Genomic DNA, 16,089 nt, shown 5'->3' with positions numbered 1-16,089 from the left:
TCCTCCTCTCTTCCTCCCTCTCTTACCCTCACTCCTACTCTAATTTCCCTTCCCTTCCTTCATCCCTCTCTATTGCTGTATCCTTTTATACATATGGACTACTCAGAGGGCTGAAAAGGTTATTTCTGACTGGTCCTCGCACTTTTGACCAGTCCTCGAACTTACGACTGTCCTCACATTTTACGTTTTTGCCCTATCTTGTCACCATGGTGAAGAGAAGCAGTTGTGAAATGAGTGACATGGTTGTTAAGAATGCTACAATGGGCATAAATGATGACCAGTCATAAGTGCGAAGACCGGTCAAAAGTGCGAGGACCTGTCAGAAATCACTTTTTTCAGCCCTCTGGGTAGTCCTTTTGTGCATATGGACTACTCAGAGGGCTGAAAAAGTTATTTTTGACTGGTCCTCGCACTTTTGACCGGTCCTCGAACTTACGACTGTCCTCACATTTTACGTTTTTGCCCTATCTTGTCACCATGGTGAAGAGAAGCAGTTGTGAAATGAGTGACACGGTTGTTAAGAATGCTACAATGGGCATAAATGATGACCAGTCATAAGTGCGAAGACCGGTCAAAAGTGCGAGGACCTGTCAGAAATGACTTTTTTCAGCCCTCTGGGTAGTCCTTTTGTGCACAGGGACTACTCAGAGGGCTGAAAAAGTTATTTTTGACTGGTCCTCGCACTTTTGACCAGATCTCGAATTTACGACTATCCTCACATTTTACATTTTTTGCCCTATCTTATCACCATGGTGAAAAGAAGCAGTTGTGAAATGAGTGACATGGTTGTTAAGAATGCTGCACGGGCATAAATGTGAGGATGGTCATAAGTGTGAGGACCAGTCAAAAGTGCGAGGACCTGTCAGAAATGACTTTTTTCAGCCCTCTGAGTAGTCCCTATACACATAGCCATGGCCACCCGGTCACATGACCAGCTAGCCACGCCCACCCAGTCACATGACCTCCAAGCCACGCCCACAAAGTAAGCCACGCCCACAGAACCGGTAGTAAAAAAAATTAGAACCCACGCCTGGTTGGGGGTCACCACAACATGAGGAACTGTATTAAAGGGTCACAGCATTAGGAAGGTTGAGAACCACTGCTTTAGAGGCTAGTGGACAAGAAATCTGAAGAGACTCCAGCAGCCAGCAGACTTATAAATTGTATGTTTCTTTCTAGACAACAAAACAATGCTGTCATTAAAATAGATGTAAGCAACACTGGCACAAGCCTTACATAGCTTGCAAAAAGTTACTCATTTTGACAAGAACATGATACACAAAATCATCCCTAAAATAAGTCATTTAAAACGAATTTTTACTGGGTGTATCTCAGGAGACAAAACTGTTATACCTGGCTTTCTTTCCAATCTTTAATGTGAGCACCATGTCCCAACACCATGCAACTCTCTTGAGCAAAAAACTCTAGATCTCTCCAGGGTCAAGGAATATAATCCATAAAGAAGGAAGCCTTAAAACCTAATGCTTTTCAACAATGGTTCTTGATAAAATAGTGGCTAGTTATCTTAGAATATGTGCACATATACAAAGCCTAGATAACTGAAGAAGTCCTATTTCAGTTAGTATAAGATACAAGCACTCATCTTACTAGGACAGTGGAAAAGAGACCATCCATTTCCATTTTGGAAAAAGTAACTGCTTTTTCATATCCTGTTACACACAAATACTATTTCTAAACAGCATTTTATTGCTCTAATGCTTCATATATGGAAGTCAGAATTAAACATTAAAAAAATTTTAAACATTAAAATGAAAACCAACAAAAGCTAAGTATCTAAATAATAACTATATGAATGAATGTGAAGTTGAATTTCTTTGCCCACGGACCTGGCTTTCTTTTACAAATATACTAAACTTCTATTTATAGTATAGTATTTCTATTACTATACTTCCTCCAATCAAGGAAGTACTATTAGTAATAGTACTTCTATTTATAGTATACTAGTATAGTATACAAATATACTATACTTCTATCTGCTAAATAATTTGGAACTGGGAAATTTATACATTAAGCCCAACTTTTCTTCATAATTAAGCTAGCTTCTTTAAATAGCAGTATGAATATGACAATCATCATTCAGAAAGAACAAAATTTAATGGTTTTTAAGGGACCCAAGAGGGTCCTCCCCATTCTTACATACCTCACTGATGCTAACTTCCCAAAATCTGTCATTATAGGAATATCTAAGGGCATATAATAGCTCTGATACATTAAAACCAGTACAGGAGTTAAGGCCTCTGACTAATCCAAGGAGGAAAAAAGTCTAAGAGACTAGACAGATTATTTCCTAGGTTCCCTGATCCTGAGGTTCCAAAGGAAAGAAAATCTGAGAGTGTGAGGAACTCTAGTGGAATTTTAAGGGAGGACCTGGGATGAAAAACTCATCCTTTTTCCCCCTGCAGGAAGATGTTAGACCCAGAGCTCTGGAAAACAGAACTCTCCCTATTGCCTAGCAAAGCCTTCAAAGAGGGGGAAAAACAAAGAGGAAACAGAATATGTTTCCCAACTGAGACAATACTATTTCTGACTTATTTGGAAGGACAATTATAGGAGAAAGAAGATAAGAGCAGAAAGAAAATCAGATTTTATTTATTTATTAGAATTTGTCAAACAAAAACGAGATTGTTTTCCTTAACTGGTGCAATACAACCACTTTTGTTCTCTAAACATTTCCTTCTCTCCCCATTGGCCGGCCTTCCCATCCCACAAAAATACCCTTCTCTCCCCTTATCTGCGTGCTTGGGTCTCACCTGTAAGTCTCAGCAGCTGCCTAGATATTCTTCCCCTTGCGGCTCCGGCTCCAAGATATTGGGGGTGGGGAGAGTACCCCCTACTCCCTCCAATCAAGGAAGAGGGTTTAGAGGGAACTGTCAGTGGTTCCCCTGGAAAAGGAAGGCCTCTGGGTGGGAAGCATAGGGTATCTACAACAGCCCCCCTCCGAGCCTCTCCTTCCCTCCCTCTTGTTTGGGTAGGAAAAATTGTCCTGCAGAAGTGAAGACATGCAAGTGGCTGGGTAACCGGGAACGCGATGGACGTAGCCCTGTAAAAGGATGCAACGAGAGTCTAAGGCCCTTCTGCAATGGCTGTAATTCAGGGGTAGGGAGATGGAGAGAAAAATCCCAAATTAGAAGGAAGGGGGTGGGGGTCGGGGTGGGGGAAGAAGACAATCGCTATCAACCCAGTAGCTCGCTTTGCAAGAGACCAAGGGATGGGCTTCATAGGATGCTGCAGTCCCTTCCAGCTGTTGGCGGCTGCCTACAGATGAGGTATAAGGGACCTACAGATAACGGGCGAGGAGGAGAATCTTGAAGGGAAACCGGCGGGGCGGGGGAACAAAAAGGAATGAGAGGTCAGGTGGGCAGGGGTGGAGTGGTTCCTGTAAAAGGCAAAGAGATCCTTTCAGATCCAGGGAATTGGGGGGTGGGGCTGGAAGAATGGGAAAAGGGAGGGAGTCTCTATAGGGGAGGGTGCTGTGGGGGGGGGCTGACTCTATCCGGGCCCCCCTCCCCTCTCTCTTGCCTCTTCGGGTTCCTCCGTCTGCTCCTTCCCTCTCACTCACTCCAGTTGTCCCCAAATCCAAGATGGCGCCCAAGGCAGGAGCAAGACCGGAACCAAGGCAGAGAAAACGTCAGGCGCATGCGTACAGGGAAGGGGGCGCCGAAGAAGCGCACACATGCGCAATGCGTCAGGGGCGTGAGCCCGTGAAAATTCGCATGCGCCACAGTTGGGAATAAGCGACGAACATTGTGCCGAACCTAAACCAGCCTGGTGCGTAAAACGTTTTGGTTGGGGCACTGTGCGCATGCGTCCCTCTCGGGTCATTCTTGAGAAAAAGTTGAGTAGCGCGAACTGAGCGTGCCGTGAGCAATTGTAGGACGGCATTACTGAATGGAACGCAACGCACACGCAGTAAAAGGGGGAAGGCACAAGGCCCGGCTTCATTGGATTGTCTTAGCGTTAGTGGGCGGGGACACGTTTACACTGACAACACTGTGGGATCTTGAAATTTGCCCTAAGAATGGGATTGAACGAGAAACACCAGGAAGGGCAAGTGCAAATAAGATCGACATCTTGGTTGGCTTGGGGGGGGGGGAGGAATAACGGCCCTTCAATGAAAGAAGTCAGATTGGGACGCCCGCGTGCCCTCGGGTGTGCTTTGATTGGGACAATATGGGAGGGCGTGGGATTTGATTGGTAGGCCGAGGTTGTTAAGGGCAGAGCTTCCATCGCTCAGCTGTTACTGGGGCAAGATTTAGAAAGATGGACTTTCTGAGGGACCGGCCACAAACAGTGAGGGTTGGGTCTGTCATATCCACCTCCCTGAAGCTTAGTACTGGCTCCCCACAGGGCTGTGTGCTTAGTCCCTACCTGTATTCACTGTACACACATGATTGTGTATCATCTGACCCATCCACTGTGATCATTAAGTTCGCAGATGACACTATACTGGGTCTTATTACAGGTGGGAGACGTAACAGCGTACAGGGGGGAGATTCAAAAACTATCTACATGGTGCGTAAACAACCTGCACCTGAACATCAGCAAGACCAAGATGGTATTGGACTTCAGGAGGAAGAGAGAGGAAGGAACCTGCCCCACTTTACATCGAGGGGGTCTGTGTAGAGAGTTTCCTCCTTTAAATTCCTGGTAGTCCATCTCAGTGAAGACCTCACCTGGAAAAACGTGATCCAGGTGGCCAGGAAGGCCCAACAGAGACTCCATTTCCTTAGGGTCTTGCATAAAAACAGGGTGGAACAACTGATGACCTCCTTTTACCGGTCCACAATAGAAAGCATCCTCACTTATTGCATCACGGTATGGCATGCCGGTTTGACAGCCGCAGATAGAAAAACATTACAGAGGGTGGTGAGCGCACAGCACAAAACATACCACTAGATGAGATCGCTAGGGCTCGTTGCCTTAGAAGAGTGAGGAAAATCCTCAGGGATGACTCACACCCTGGTCATCACTTCTTTATCCTCCTACCATTGGGAAGGAGATACAGAAGCATAGCCAGCCGCTAAAGAACAGTTTTTATCCGTGGGCTGTCAGACTCCTGAATGTGAAATATCATAACTACGTAATACAATGGACTTGCAGGGCTGGCGCAATGTATAATATGTTCACACTGGTGCAATAGGACTGGGTGGTTGTTAATATGATTTGTTGGGTTAGGGATTTTCTGTCTTCACTGTGAGTTGTGTTGGAGGGGTGCACTGAGGGAGATCAATCTCGTACATACGTTGTGCACTGACAAGATTTGAATTTGGTTGGCACACGCGCAGAGAAGTGGGGACGAATGCCGGTGTGTGTGTGTCGAGCAATGGCAGCTGTTCAAAGAGGGGAAATAAAGGGTACGCTGGGCGACAGTTAAACTGTTACTGCAGGGGGCTTGGGTGTATGTGCACCCTGGAGCTCGCGCCTCCCCGTCACAGGAGTTACAATTTCTTCTAGTCTTCTCAGTGCCTTTATTTCCCTCACCTCAAGTGCAGTTTTAACCCCGGCGTGATTCAGGCCCATGCTGGACGGGCCTCTTCCTTTCTTGTCAACACAAGGGAGGTGAAGTTAGGCCACTCGCTCTTCTTGAGGCGTAAATATCAAATTCCAAGCAGCTGACGGAAAGGCGGTAGAGAACGCTATCATACATTGGGTTAGATGACGGAAAGCCACCAGTTTTGAAAGAGATGTGTCACCCTTCCTTTCCCCCCCACTCCGAATCACATGAATTGGCCTAGCTAACTCCGCCGAGGCCGGACTGCAGCAGCCGACCTGGGATTGTTTATCCTGATGACGTCGTTGACCCGGATTGGCTGGGCTACTGCAAGGGTTTCACGTCCAGCCCGCCTTCCGTGAGGAAAAGGGAGTTCTTTGGTTAGGTTGAACTTGGGGCATGTCGAAGGAGTGCCTGAGACCTACATGTGGCCTTTGGAGGGAAAGAGGCGAAGGAACAAGGGAGTCCAGATTTTACAATTTTTCTTGCCACATTTGTTAAGTGAATCACTGCAGTTGTTAAGTTAGTAACATGGTTGTTAAGCGAATCTGGCTTCCCCATTGACTCTGCTTGTCAGAAGGTTGTAAAAGGTGATCACATGACCCCAAGACACTGCAACTGTCATAAATATGAACCAGTTGCCAAGCATCCAAATGTAAATCACATGACCTTGGAAATGCAATCGTTGTGTGAAATTTGTCATCAGTCACTTTTTTCAGTGCTGTTGTAACTTCAAACTGTCACTAAATGAACTGTTGTAAGTCAAGGACTACCTGTAGTCAGTTTTTTTGCTGCAAGTTCTTAATTCTGCCAAACACATCATGGTTTATGTATAAGCAGCACTGAGTTACTCAGACATAAAAGATGATCCATGTACAGGTGGCCCTTAATGACCACAATTGGGACTATCATAACTTTGGTTGTTAAATGAATGGTCATAAATTGAGGACTACCTGTAATAAATTAGTATACAAGTATTGGACCTGTTGTTCTCGCTGAAAGCAAGAAGTTACTCAGGTATGTCAAATATTTACACTGGATGATTCTACCTATACTTTGAAGATGCACTAAAACTGGAAATCTATGTCCTTTTTGGGAAAACTGTATTGATAGATGGAAAGGGTAGCATAGAAATATTTACATTTTATTTGTATGTTAGAGTCTGCTTTAGGTACTGCTCTTGGATAAGGTAAATTGGTAGTAGTTGAGATACAGATAGTTCTTGAATTATGGTGGCAATTGGGACAGGAATTTCCATTGCTAAGCAATGCAGTTGTTAGGTGAAACGTGACTGCATCACTTAGTGATGGCAAATCTCACTTGTCATTAGGTGAAGACCCTTCCAAGTCAAATCCCACCTGTCATTAGGTGAAGACTCTTCCCCAATCCAAGCCTTTCCTGGCTTGGTCTCTCCCAACCCTGAACCTTGGTAAAGTAAGGGACTGCCTCTTCTTAAACTCTAGCCACTCACCCCCTTCTGCCCTTTTGACTGACCTGCACAACAGCATTCCTCAGTGGCTGTGCTAGTTGCACTGGGGCTGAAGTAGATGTCTGGGGTCTTAAGCAGAGCTGGCTGTCGCCACACCTGGACCCCAAGCATGTGAGGCAGCTGTTGGCTGTGTCAGGCCATCTTCCCAAGGAAAGCTTCTGAGGTCTTGTAAGAACTGTGTGCCTGCCATTTTCCAAATAGTGCACCTTCTTCTCCAGTGCTTTAGAAAGCCTTTGGAAAACTGCTGAAGCCTTCTGAAGCATCACAGGAACAGAGCACACTTAATTGAATGGCATGAGGGCCTTGGTGTGACTAGTAGTTGCCTAGTATAAGACCAGGCCTTGTTAGCAGCTGGAGGAAGACGGTTAAGGTCAGCTAGGGTAAGGCCTGTGGAGTATAGGATGGTGAAGGCTTTGTGCTGTGGTGGCTGGTTGCAGCACGGCTTGAGCTGTCCCTCTCAACAGCACTGGGGCTGAAGTAGAGGCCCCAACTTCTACTTCAGCTCTGCTGCTAAGGAGTGCTGCTACACAGGGCAGCCAAAAATACAGAGATGGGGGAGATAGGCAGGTGGTGGGGAATTGAAGTACTCCTGCTGTTGTATGTGTGAATCAGCTACCAAGCTCCCAAATTTTGATCAGGTACTGCAACTGCAACTGTAACGGGATCAGGTGTGCCAGCTGTGCCGTAATTTTGAACAGTTGCTGAATGAATGTAAATTAATCCAAGGCCTGTAGACCTTTCTTGGTTCAGTACCATAGCAGGTGTTTCCTCCTTGTGGAAAATCTACCAGACTAATTTCCACTTCAAAAAAAGATGCTGAAAAAGTTTAAAGTTTCCAGTTATTGTTCTGATTTTCATTTTTATACTCATTGCTGGCTTATATATTATTTATTACACATATTAATATTGGTACCAGATGCTATGTTTTATGTTAAAACTGGAATATACGCAATGTGAATACTATTTAAATAAATGAAAGTACAGGTTTGCAGTCCTATCCTTTCTCCATTTTAATTGAGGCTTTCTTCTAGATGTTAAACTACCATATAGTTACTGAAAACAAGCAAAGGGAATATGAGGATTTCTTGTTTGCACATTGCTTGATGCTATTTATATTTAATCATGAAATCCAGTATTATGTAGATAATTATTCCTAATAGTGGAAGTTTTTAGTGACAATGATCATTAATTTAGGTTAACTACACTATTCAATGATAAGTCCTGTAATATATAATAAATATATTAGGCAATTTGCATTGGTTGAATAGCCACTTAAAATACAAAGAAATTACAATTTTTTGTATTTAATAAGTTTATCATATCTTTTGTGAACCAAAATAGCAGCACACCAACCAAAAATAATGAATTTTACATGGTATAGCTGTTTAGAGAAAGGAGGACACCTGAGTACTGTATTCTGGAATGTAGAATGAATAGCACTGGCTTGATCCACTTAGATTTGGCCCCATTTGTCTTTGGGGAGGTGATAATATAGGCCAGCTGCACAACAAAGCATGGCACACAGGCAGAGAAGGAAAGCGCTAATCATGAGGCGCTGGCTGCAAAGGGTAAGGTCTGCCTGAGAATAGAATAAATGATAGTGAATCATTGTCAACTTGCAAAGCTTTCAAGTTGCCATGAGCAGGAGGGAGGGAGAACTGATGGAGCTGATTTATTTCCCTAACTGAAGCTACATTCTACAGATGCTTTCTTACCGCAATCAGGAGTGTTGGGTTTCACAGCCAGCCAAAGTGGTTAATTGGAGAATGTGATTTATGACATGGCCAGGGAGGAGGGGAGAGACAGGGTCATAGGGGAACGTAAATCTACGTGGGATTAGTTCTAACTGCATCCGAATATTGCCGAAATGGTGCTCCTAATAAATGACTGTATTTCTTTTGAAGTTTGGCTCATGGCTCATGAATTAATTAGGGCATCCTTCAGAAACTTCACAATCATCTTCCCTCCATATATTGTGGAGCAAACCAGTTTTAGCATTCAGATATTGCCCACAATACCACTGCCCATATCTATCTACCTACCTACCTACCTGATCTAGCATGCTGGATAGGGCAGGGTTAGTTTGATAATGTGATTGATAGCAAATCCCTGGCATTTCCAAAGTCTTGCTTTGTTTCCCTATTACACATTTTGGTGGCTTTCTGGGAACAAAATGGAATATTACATTAATGGGTAAAGAAACATTGTTTGTAACAATGCCCCTTTCTGTTAGCTCACCTGGTCTTGGGGAGAAGGGATGAAGATGCAGGGATCCTAAGGCAATTCTCATGGGATAATGAATTTGTGATAACAGCTAAGAGATGAATTGATTTCTGGGCATCTGGACCTGTGGATGGAGTTAATGGAAGGAAATGTCAAGAGAGGTGAGCAAGGAGTCAGAATTCTTGAGAAAATACTGAAATAGATTTGGTGGTCACTCACCTCTGAAACCCAATTTTGTCCCACTGATGGTCAGACCTAAATGTGTATCATTGGGAAGATCTGTGACATTGTGAAGATCAAAGGTCAAGCCAATCATGTACAGTTGTAGGAGGTTCAGCAGTTGAAGGAAGTGATATGACATTTCCCTGAGTTTTATTTGTGATACAGAACATTAAATGTGCAAGAGATTTCAGCAGAGAGTCTCAATCCTTAGATATAAGGGGAAAAGGAACGAGTGTTGCTTCTATTCTCATTTTTTTGCTTTTTCCCTTAAAATATTTATCCAACTCCATATAACCTCACCTTTAAAATCCTTTATTTTTTTTTGAAAAGTTTTTTTTTATTTTTTTAAAGCATGAAACATAAAATACATCTTTTTAGAGCAAGGATTTGATCAGGTATAAAGTAAATACAATTACTCACATTCCCTCAACCAATTTTGTTCCAAGTTTTATCCATTTACCTCTTTAAAAAAAAAGAAAAAAAAAGAAAAATCTTATTCTAAACATTTAGATTTTAAACATTCTACTATGTCACCCTAAATTCTAAACAATTATTTCCAAATAGACATCATTCCAAATCTTTGTCATTTTAACAATCAATATTTCATATATATTCCTCATTTCTAAGACCCATTACATCGAGTCTATATTGTACCTCTTTTAAATAGCAACTAGTATCCATAATCTTGACAAAGAATATTTTCCTCCTCTCTTAATTGTTTCTAAATCAATCAACATTTCCATCTAAAATTTGACACTCCCAAAATACTTTATTTTAAAGTCTAATATTTAACTGATTCATAATTTAAATAGCTATTTCCCAACAGTGTTTTCCGCCACTTCTATCTCTATTTATTTAACTGGTTCACAGTTTGGCTTAACTATTCTCCAGTATTGTCTCCTCCACTTCCTCCTGAGTTTATTTTTTGGCTGGCTCGCAACCTAATCAGTTGCTTTCCAGCGATGCTTTCCTCCACTCCTAACCTTACTTATTTGAGCTGGTTCACAGTATAATTTTAACTGCATACCAACGTTATCTCCTTCAATCCTCCTAAATCTATTATGAAACTGGTTCGCAACTCAAATAGTTGCTTCCCAGCAATGCTTTCCTCTGCTCCAACCTCTATTTTTAGCTGGTTCACAACTGTCTTTCAGTTGCTCTCCAGGTATATTTTCCTCCACTCCTAACTTTTTATTTTTTGGCTGATTCACAGTTTTGCTTTAACTGTTACCTAGCGTATGCTTCCCTTCACTCCTAACTCTAATGGCTGGTTCACAGCTTTACTTTGGCTGTTTTCCAGCCCGTGCTTTCCTCCACTCCTAACTCTTATTTTTATTTTTAACTGGTTCCCAGTTTTGCCTTAACTGTTCTCCAGTATGATGCTTTCCTCCACTCCTACCTTATTTGTAAGACTAGATCACAGCTTTACTTTCACTGTTCTCCAGAATCATGCTTCCCTCCACTCCTAACTTCATTTGTTTAACTAATTCATAACATTTTATTTTAATTATTGTCCAGCTTTATGTTTTCCTCCATTTCTACATCTCTTATTCAATTATTTAACTTTAAATTAATTCACAATATATTACTCATATTCATTTTTAAATCCATTCTCCTCCATGTCTTTAACTGATTAAAAATAAAAAAGTATATCGACAAATATCTTAACTCCTATTCTCTCCTAGGCTTTCTCCCGTGCCATATTTATTTCCAGTGAATATCAACAGTTTAAATCACTTTAAAATCAATTTTCTATAATTATTAAGTCTGTAATTAATTCTTCTTAATATCCAGCACCTTAGAGAACATTTTCTTCTAAATTATTAGGTCTGTAAATAGACCTTAAAAATTCCAAGTTTAAAAAAGTATTAAAACATCCAAATATCATAATTTTCAATCATTTATACTCATTTTTTCCAAGTCAAATTGTTGCATATTCATAAAATCAACTTAGATAAAAATAATTGTGAAAAAAGAGAGAGAATAGTAACAATATTAATAATAGTTAAAATAAAAACAAAAGAAAAAAACAAGAATAAAAATAGGAAAGAAAATAGAAATATAACAAAAGAAATTGAAAAGAGACCATATAGTAAACTGACTTCTCATCATTTATATGGTATGGGAAAGGTGGTACAAATGGTTGCATGACAAAATGAAAGAAAGATCTAAAGGTGTGTTAAATACTGGTTAAAAGTGAGTTGAAATGTCACCAAATACTATTTATGTAAATAGTTAAAACACTGCACATCCGATACTAATTGAAAATGTTATCATATTTATGTATTTTATGTTTTATGTTTCTGTTTGAATGTTTGTTTTTCCTCTTTTCTTTTTTCTATTTTTTATATTTTTTTTTGTTTTTTGTTCTGTAAAAAACCTCAATAAAGTTTGTTTAAAAAAAAAAAAAAAGAAATTGAAAAGAGAATTAGAAAAAATAGAGAGGGGGAAAGGGACAAAAGAAAAAAAGAAAAAGGAAAGAAAAAAAAATAGAATTGAGAGAGCCCAGAGAAGAAGGAAGGTATCTCCTAAAATTATTCAAAGATCAAACTCCCAGACACCATTACATCCATTTAATTCAAACTATGGTATTTTGTTATCTTGTTACTTTATATTCCATTTTTTCCCTTCTCCAATCTATCTGAGTATATTTATTTTCCATTTCAATGTCCTCAAAATTATAAGTTCTATAAAGTTAATTCTGAATTGACTATTCCATATATGGTATCATCATATTCTTGTTTTGTTGCCACGCCCTTTTTCTCTTGTTGCCACGCTTAATAAATCAGTTTTCATTATTCCATTTAGTTTCTTCTTTCTGGTCTTCAATATCCTCCAATACACAGATTATATGTCCAAAGTCAAGCCTCTTGAAATTTTTCTCAAAATAATCCACTTTAAGTAACAAGCAACAAAGTTTCTCTTTCAAGTAACAAGCAGTCTGGAATTTACACTTTCATTTTTCAGCTAGCAGCCATCTTTTCCATCTCCGCTTGTCTTTTATCTTTACTTTTAAAAGCATATTTATTTCCTCTTCTCCTTCCTCTCTCTCAAATGTAATCCAATCTCGTTTAGCCACAAAAAATAGCCATAAAAATAAAAAAAGAAAACCAAATCTGTAATAAAATCATTTCCAAAAAGTCTATAATTAACGCTATCTGTCAACAGGTCTTTTCTCCACCATTCATTTGAGTCTTTTTGCCCCGATGTTTCTCAGCCGCTGTTAAGGCTGGGGCATGCTTATTTATAATCCAGCATTTATGGGCAGTTCTTGCCTGGGCAGAAGTCAACTCACCCGGCTTTCAAACTCCCTGCTCCACTCTCCGCTTCTCCTCCTCTCCTCCAGCACAATCTTTGTTCCCGGTTGCCGCGGTTTCGGGACAGCCGCCATGGCTGTCGTTCCACTGCCGCTGGCATGAAGGGAAAGCCTCCGGCCCCGAGGAACCTGCCCGTTTCTCTCGGCCGCCCAAGGGGTCCCTTCTTGTCCCCTTGTCCCTTCAAGACAGGGGAGGTCCGAACACCTATCGGCGGCAGTTTGACAGACGGGGTTTTGGCAGAGCTCCGCGGAGCTCGTCATTTCCCCGTCTGTATCCCCGCAGCGCCAACCGGAAGTCCCCCTAAAATCCTTTGTTTGTTGTTATTCAGAATACAGGTACATAATACAATGAGGGAGTTTCTGGACTTCTGAATTGTAGATAGCAATAGCTAAACTTGAATTTAAAATTTTGCATTTTTGATTTTTTTTACTTTCTTTGCTCCAAGTGGTAGGTAGAACAAAATATCTGAATTTTAAAGGTCCCTTTCTTTTGGAGAAAAAAAATCTATTTTTAAAAATTGTAATTTATCTATAAACTGGAAGACAATGATAGAGAAATAGAACTGTAGCCAGTCAGGCTGAAAGTACAACTTTCAACAACCCTTCATTAGAGAGAATCAACCTATACCTGGAAAACATCAAGGGAAAAATAGTGTCTCCATTACTGTTTTTCCTTTATCCTTCCTAAGTTGTTTTCTGCTGTCTTCTCTTAACAATTGAAATCCAATTTCATCCCATGTTCTGGCCTAAGTTTTTACTTAAATTTCTAATCCCTAGCTCACCTCTTTGACATCAGGATTATGAATATTGTGTGACTGGATGTAGAAACTAACAAAGGCAACAGCCAATGAAAGGAGGCAGAAGAAGAAGGAGGCCAAAGGTGGATGTCATTCCAGGCAGATATGCAGGGAGGCCAGTAGGGAGCAGATGACCATGGTAAACCCTAGAGGTGAGGGTAAGAAGGATGTAGTATCATCCTAGCTCTGAAGAAACTAAAACATTTCTGGGAGAGATTACTAGAACAGCCAGAAAAAATAGAAAAAGGACTGATAACATGAATTTTTCATTTATGTATGGTACTGTATTTCAGCTTTTCTAATTTCAAAATGTGAATGTAAATAAATCTATTGATTTAATTTCATTATTGCTTAGATAATTTAAACTGGTGAAAATCTTTCATGGGACTATACACTCAAAACTGCTTGTTTAAGATTACACTTCCATTGTGATTGCCATGAAATGGGAAGCTGATTTTTTTTTCTGTTCATATTCAGATATGGGAATATTTAAAGAAAGATTCCTAATTTGCATTCTGCAGTTACATAATCAAAGAAAAAGGTTGCATATTTCTGCCCACTGATTTTCAAAATGTCTAATTCTCTCTATTTGAAGACATGTCTACTAAAGTTAAAAATAGCTAGTTTCTTCACCATGCCAACTGGATGAATCTGCTTGTAAGAGAATTTGTAATTTAACCTGACATAATTTTGTGATACTTTCATATTCAAGACAGCGTCTGATTATCTTATATTGTATTTGAAGTTACCAGATTCCAATTGGGAAAAATTTGGAAAATTCAGGAAAAAACAGCTAGAATTATGGAGGTAAAGAACTGGATATTCTAGCTGATACTATAATTTCATCAAAATCATGTTCTGTCTTAGAACATAAAGATACAAAACTTCATATCTGAAAATTCACTACAAAAGATATTCTATCAAACTGGTAGTAGCACAAGTATAGGAAATTAAACATAATCTCAGCCATCTATCATACGGTTAACAGTAAACAGACAGGAAAGCAGAATACTTAAGATTTTTTTTCTACCTAGAAAGCAGAATACTTAAGATTTTTTGTCCCAATTTGGAGGAATGGTTGGTAAGGTTGACAGATTTTGCTGAAATGGATAAATTAACGATTAGAGAAAAGACATTATCTACATTGATTGCTGACTAGAAGGTCTTATAGACGTTTTGCACAAAAATAAACTTGTGACTTATAGTTTTGATTATTAGACAGGATAGATTATAGAAAGAAGAGTAATACATAATTTTCCAGTGCGCTGCTCCCACAATCCATAGATAGATGGGTGATGTTCCTCTTGTCCTGACAGCCACTGAGTGAAAAAAAACTCTTAACTTCCTTCCTTTGTGCTCTGGCCACGCCCATCTTCCCCATGGTCCTTCAGTCTTTTTTTCACTCAGTCGCTGACAGGACTGTAGTGTTCCTTCGTGCTCAACTTTATTGCGTGTACTTAGCTACCGTTTAGGATTTTGAGTTATTTTTGATTACTTAGAGATCGGTCAAAGAGCTGAAGACTAAGTATCGCTGCTGCAGCGCGTGTGACGGTCCTGGGGCTCCAGGCCGCCCCGCGCCTTGCCAGATCCATCGGAGCGCAGCGCTCGGTTTTTGACCCCTCAGGGCAGAACCGCGTGGGTTAATTTAGCCGCCGGTGCCGAGGGAGAGCAGCTGGTGAGCCGGCTTGTCATCCCGCACTGCTATTTGGCTCTCCTTAGTTGGCGGCTCCAGAGCCTCTACACGGACGCCGTGCACGCTCTGAGGTACTTTGCTTCACTAGCGACAGGAGCCTCATTGTGAGGGGACTGTTCCCGCCGTTGCGACCGCCATTTTACATCGGGCGGTTGCGGCCGCCATTTTGGAATCGCGGCGGCCGCCATTTTGGAACTCATTGCTGCCGCCATTTTGGACGCCTCGGCTCATTCACACCAGCTGGGAGGCGGTGGTAAGCGAAGCGGCGCGTATTGGCTTGTGGCAGGCCAGCGCCAGTGGCCCTGTAGGGGCTTGTTGGGCCATATTACCCCTGAGCAGACAGCAATATAGCTGGCTGGCATTCACTCCATAGCACAACATCGTTGAGTGGAGTGGTGTAACTGAGGGGGCAAGGGCCGCTGGGGCAGTTCATCCGCCCTTTTCCCCAGGTTGCTTCTGGGGCTGCCTATTGGGTCACAGTTTTGTGACCATGGCTGATTCACCTCTCTCTCCCGACCTTGAGCAAGAGGCCAGTCCGCCCAGGCCTCCTAAAGCCCACACCCCACTGCCAAGTAAGCGGTCTACATCTGCTAGCCGCAAAGCCTCGTCTTCCAAGTCACATGCTGCCCAGGATCGAGACGCATTGCGCCGCCACAAGGCGCTTGAAAGGCAGTATGACAAAGCCAAACAGGCTTTGTAAGCTTTCCTGGATTTAGGGGATCACTCTCTCCACCAAGTAACCCCCATACGAGGCCAATCTGTGCAGGACTAGTTGTCCACATTTGCCCAGCCTTCATCGTCATTACGGGGCAACCTAGCCGCACTCGGACAGTCTCA

At 41.5% G+C, this 16,089-nt stretch overlaps 2 protein-coding genes across 3 annotated transcripts in view; both read right to left on the bottom strand.

Moving 5' to 3' along the window:
• TAOK2 (TAO kinase 2) overlaps nucleotides 1–3,146 on the bottom strand; it is a 131,981-nt gene extending 128,835 nt beyond the window's left edge. For both annotated transcript variants that reach the window (XM_070944577.1, XM_070944576.1), the window contains exon 1: nucleotides 2,772–3,146. The gene's annotated coding sequence lies outside the window, so the exon portion shown is untranslated. The remainder of the gene's footprint in view (nucleotides 1–2,771) is intronic.
• Nucleotides 3,147–8,419: 5,273 nt separating this feature from the next.
• TMEM219 (transmembrane protein 219) lies at nucleotides 8,420–13,738 on the bottom strand. The gene is given in 6 exon segments (XM_070944565.1): nucleotides 8,420–8,580; nucleotides 9,052–9,163; nucleotides 9,240–9,348; nucleotides 9,444–9,541; nucleotides 9,543–9,652; nucleotides 13,545–13,738. Coding segments are annotated over 6 exon segments (708 nt in total). The 5' UTR covers nucleotides 13,698–13,738; the 3' UTR covers nucleotides 8,420–8,454.
• Nucleotides 13,739–16,089: the final 2,351 nt, after the last annotated feature.

This window comes from Pituophis catenifer, unplaced genomic scaffold (genome assembly GCF_029215685.1).
Source record: "Pituophis catenifer annectens isolate HBS135680 unplaced genomic scaffold, rPitCat1.0.hap2 SCAF_5, whole genome shotgun sequence".
NCBI classification, from domain to species: domain Eukaryota; kingdom Metazoa; phylum Chordata; class Lepidosauria; order Squamata; family Colubridae; genus Pituophis; species Pituophis catenifer.
This window is presented reverse-complemented; position numbering and strand designations above follow the sequence as displayed.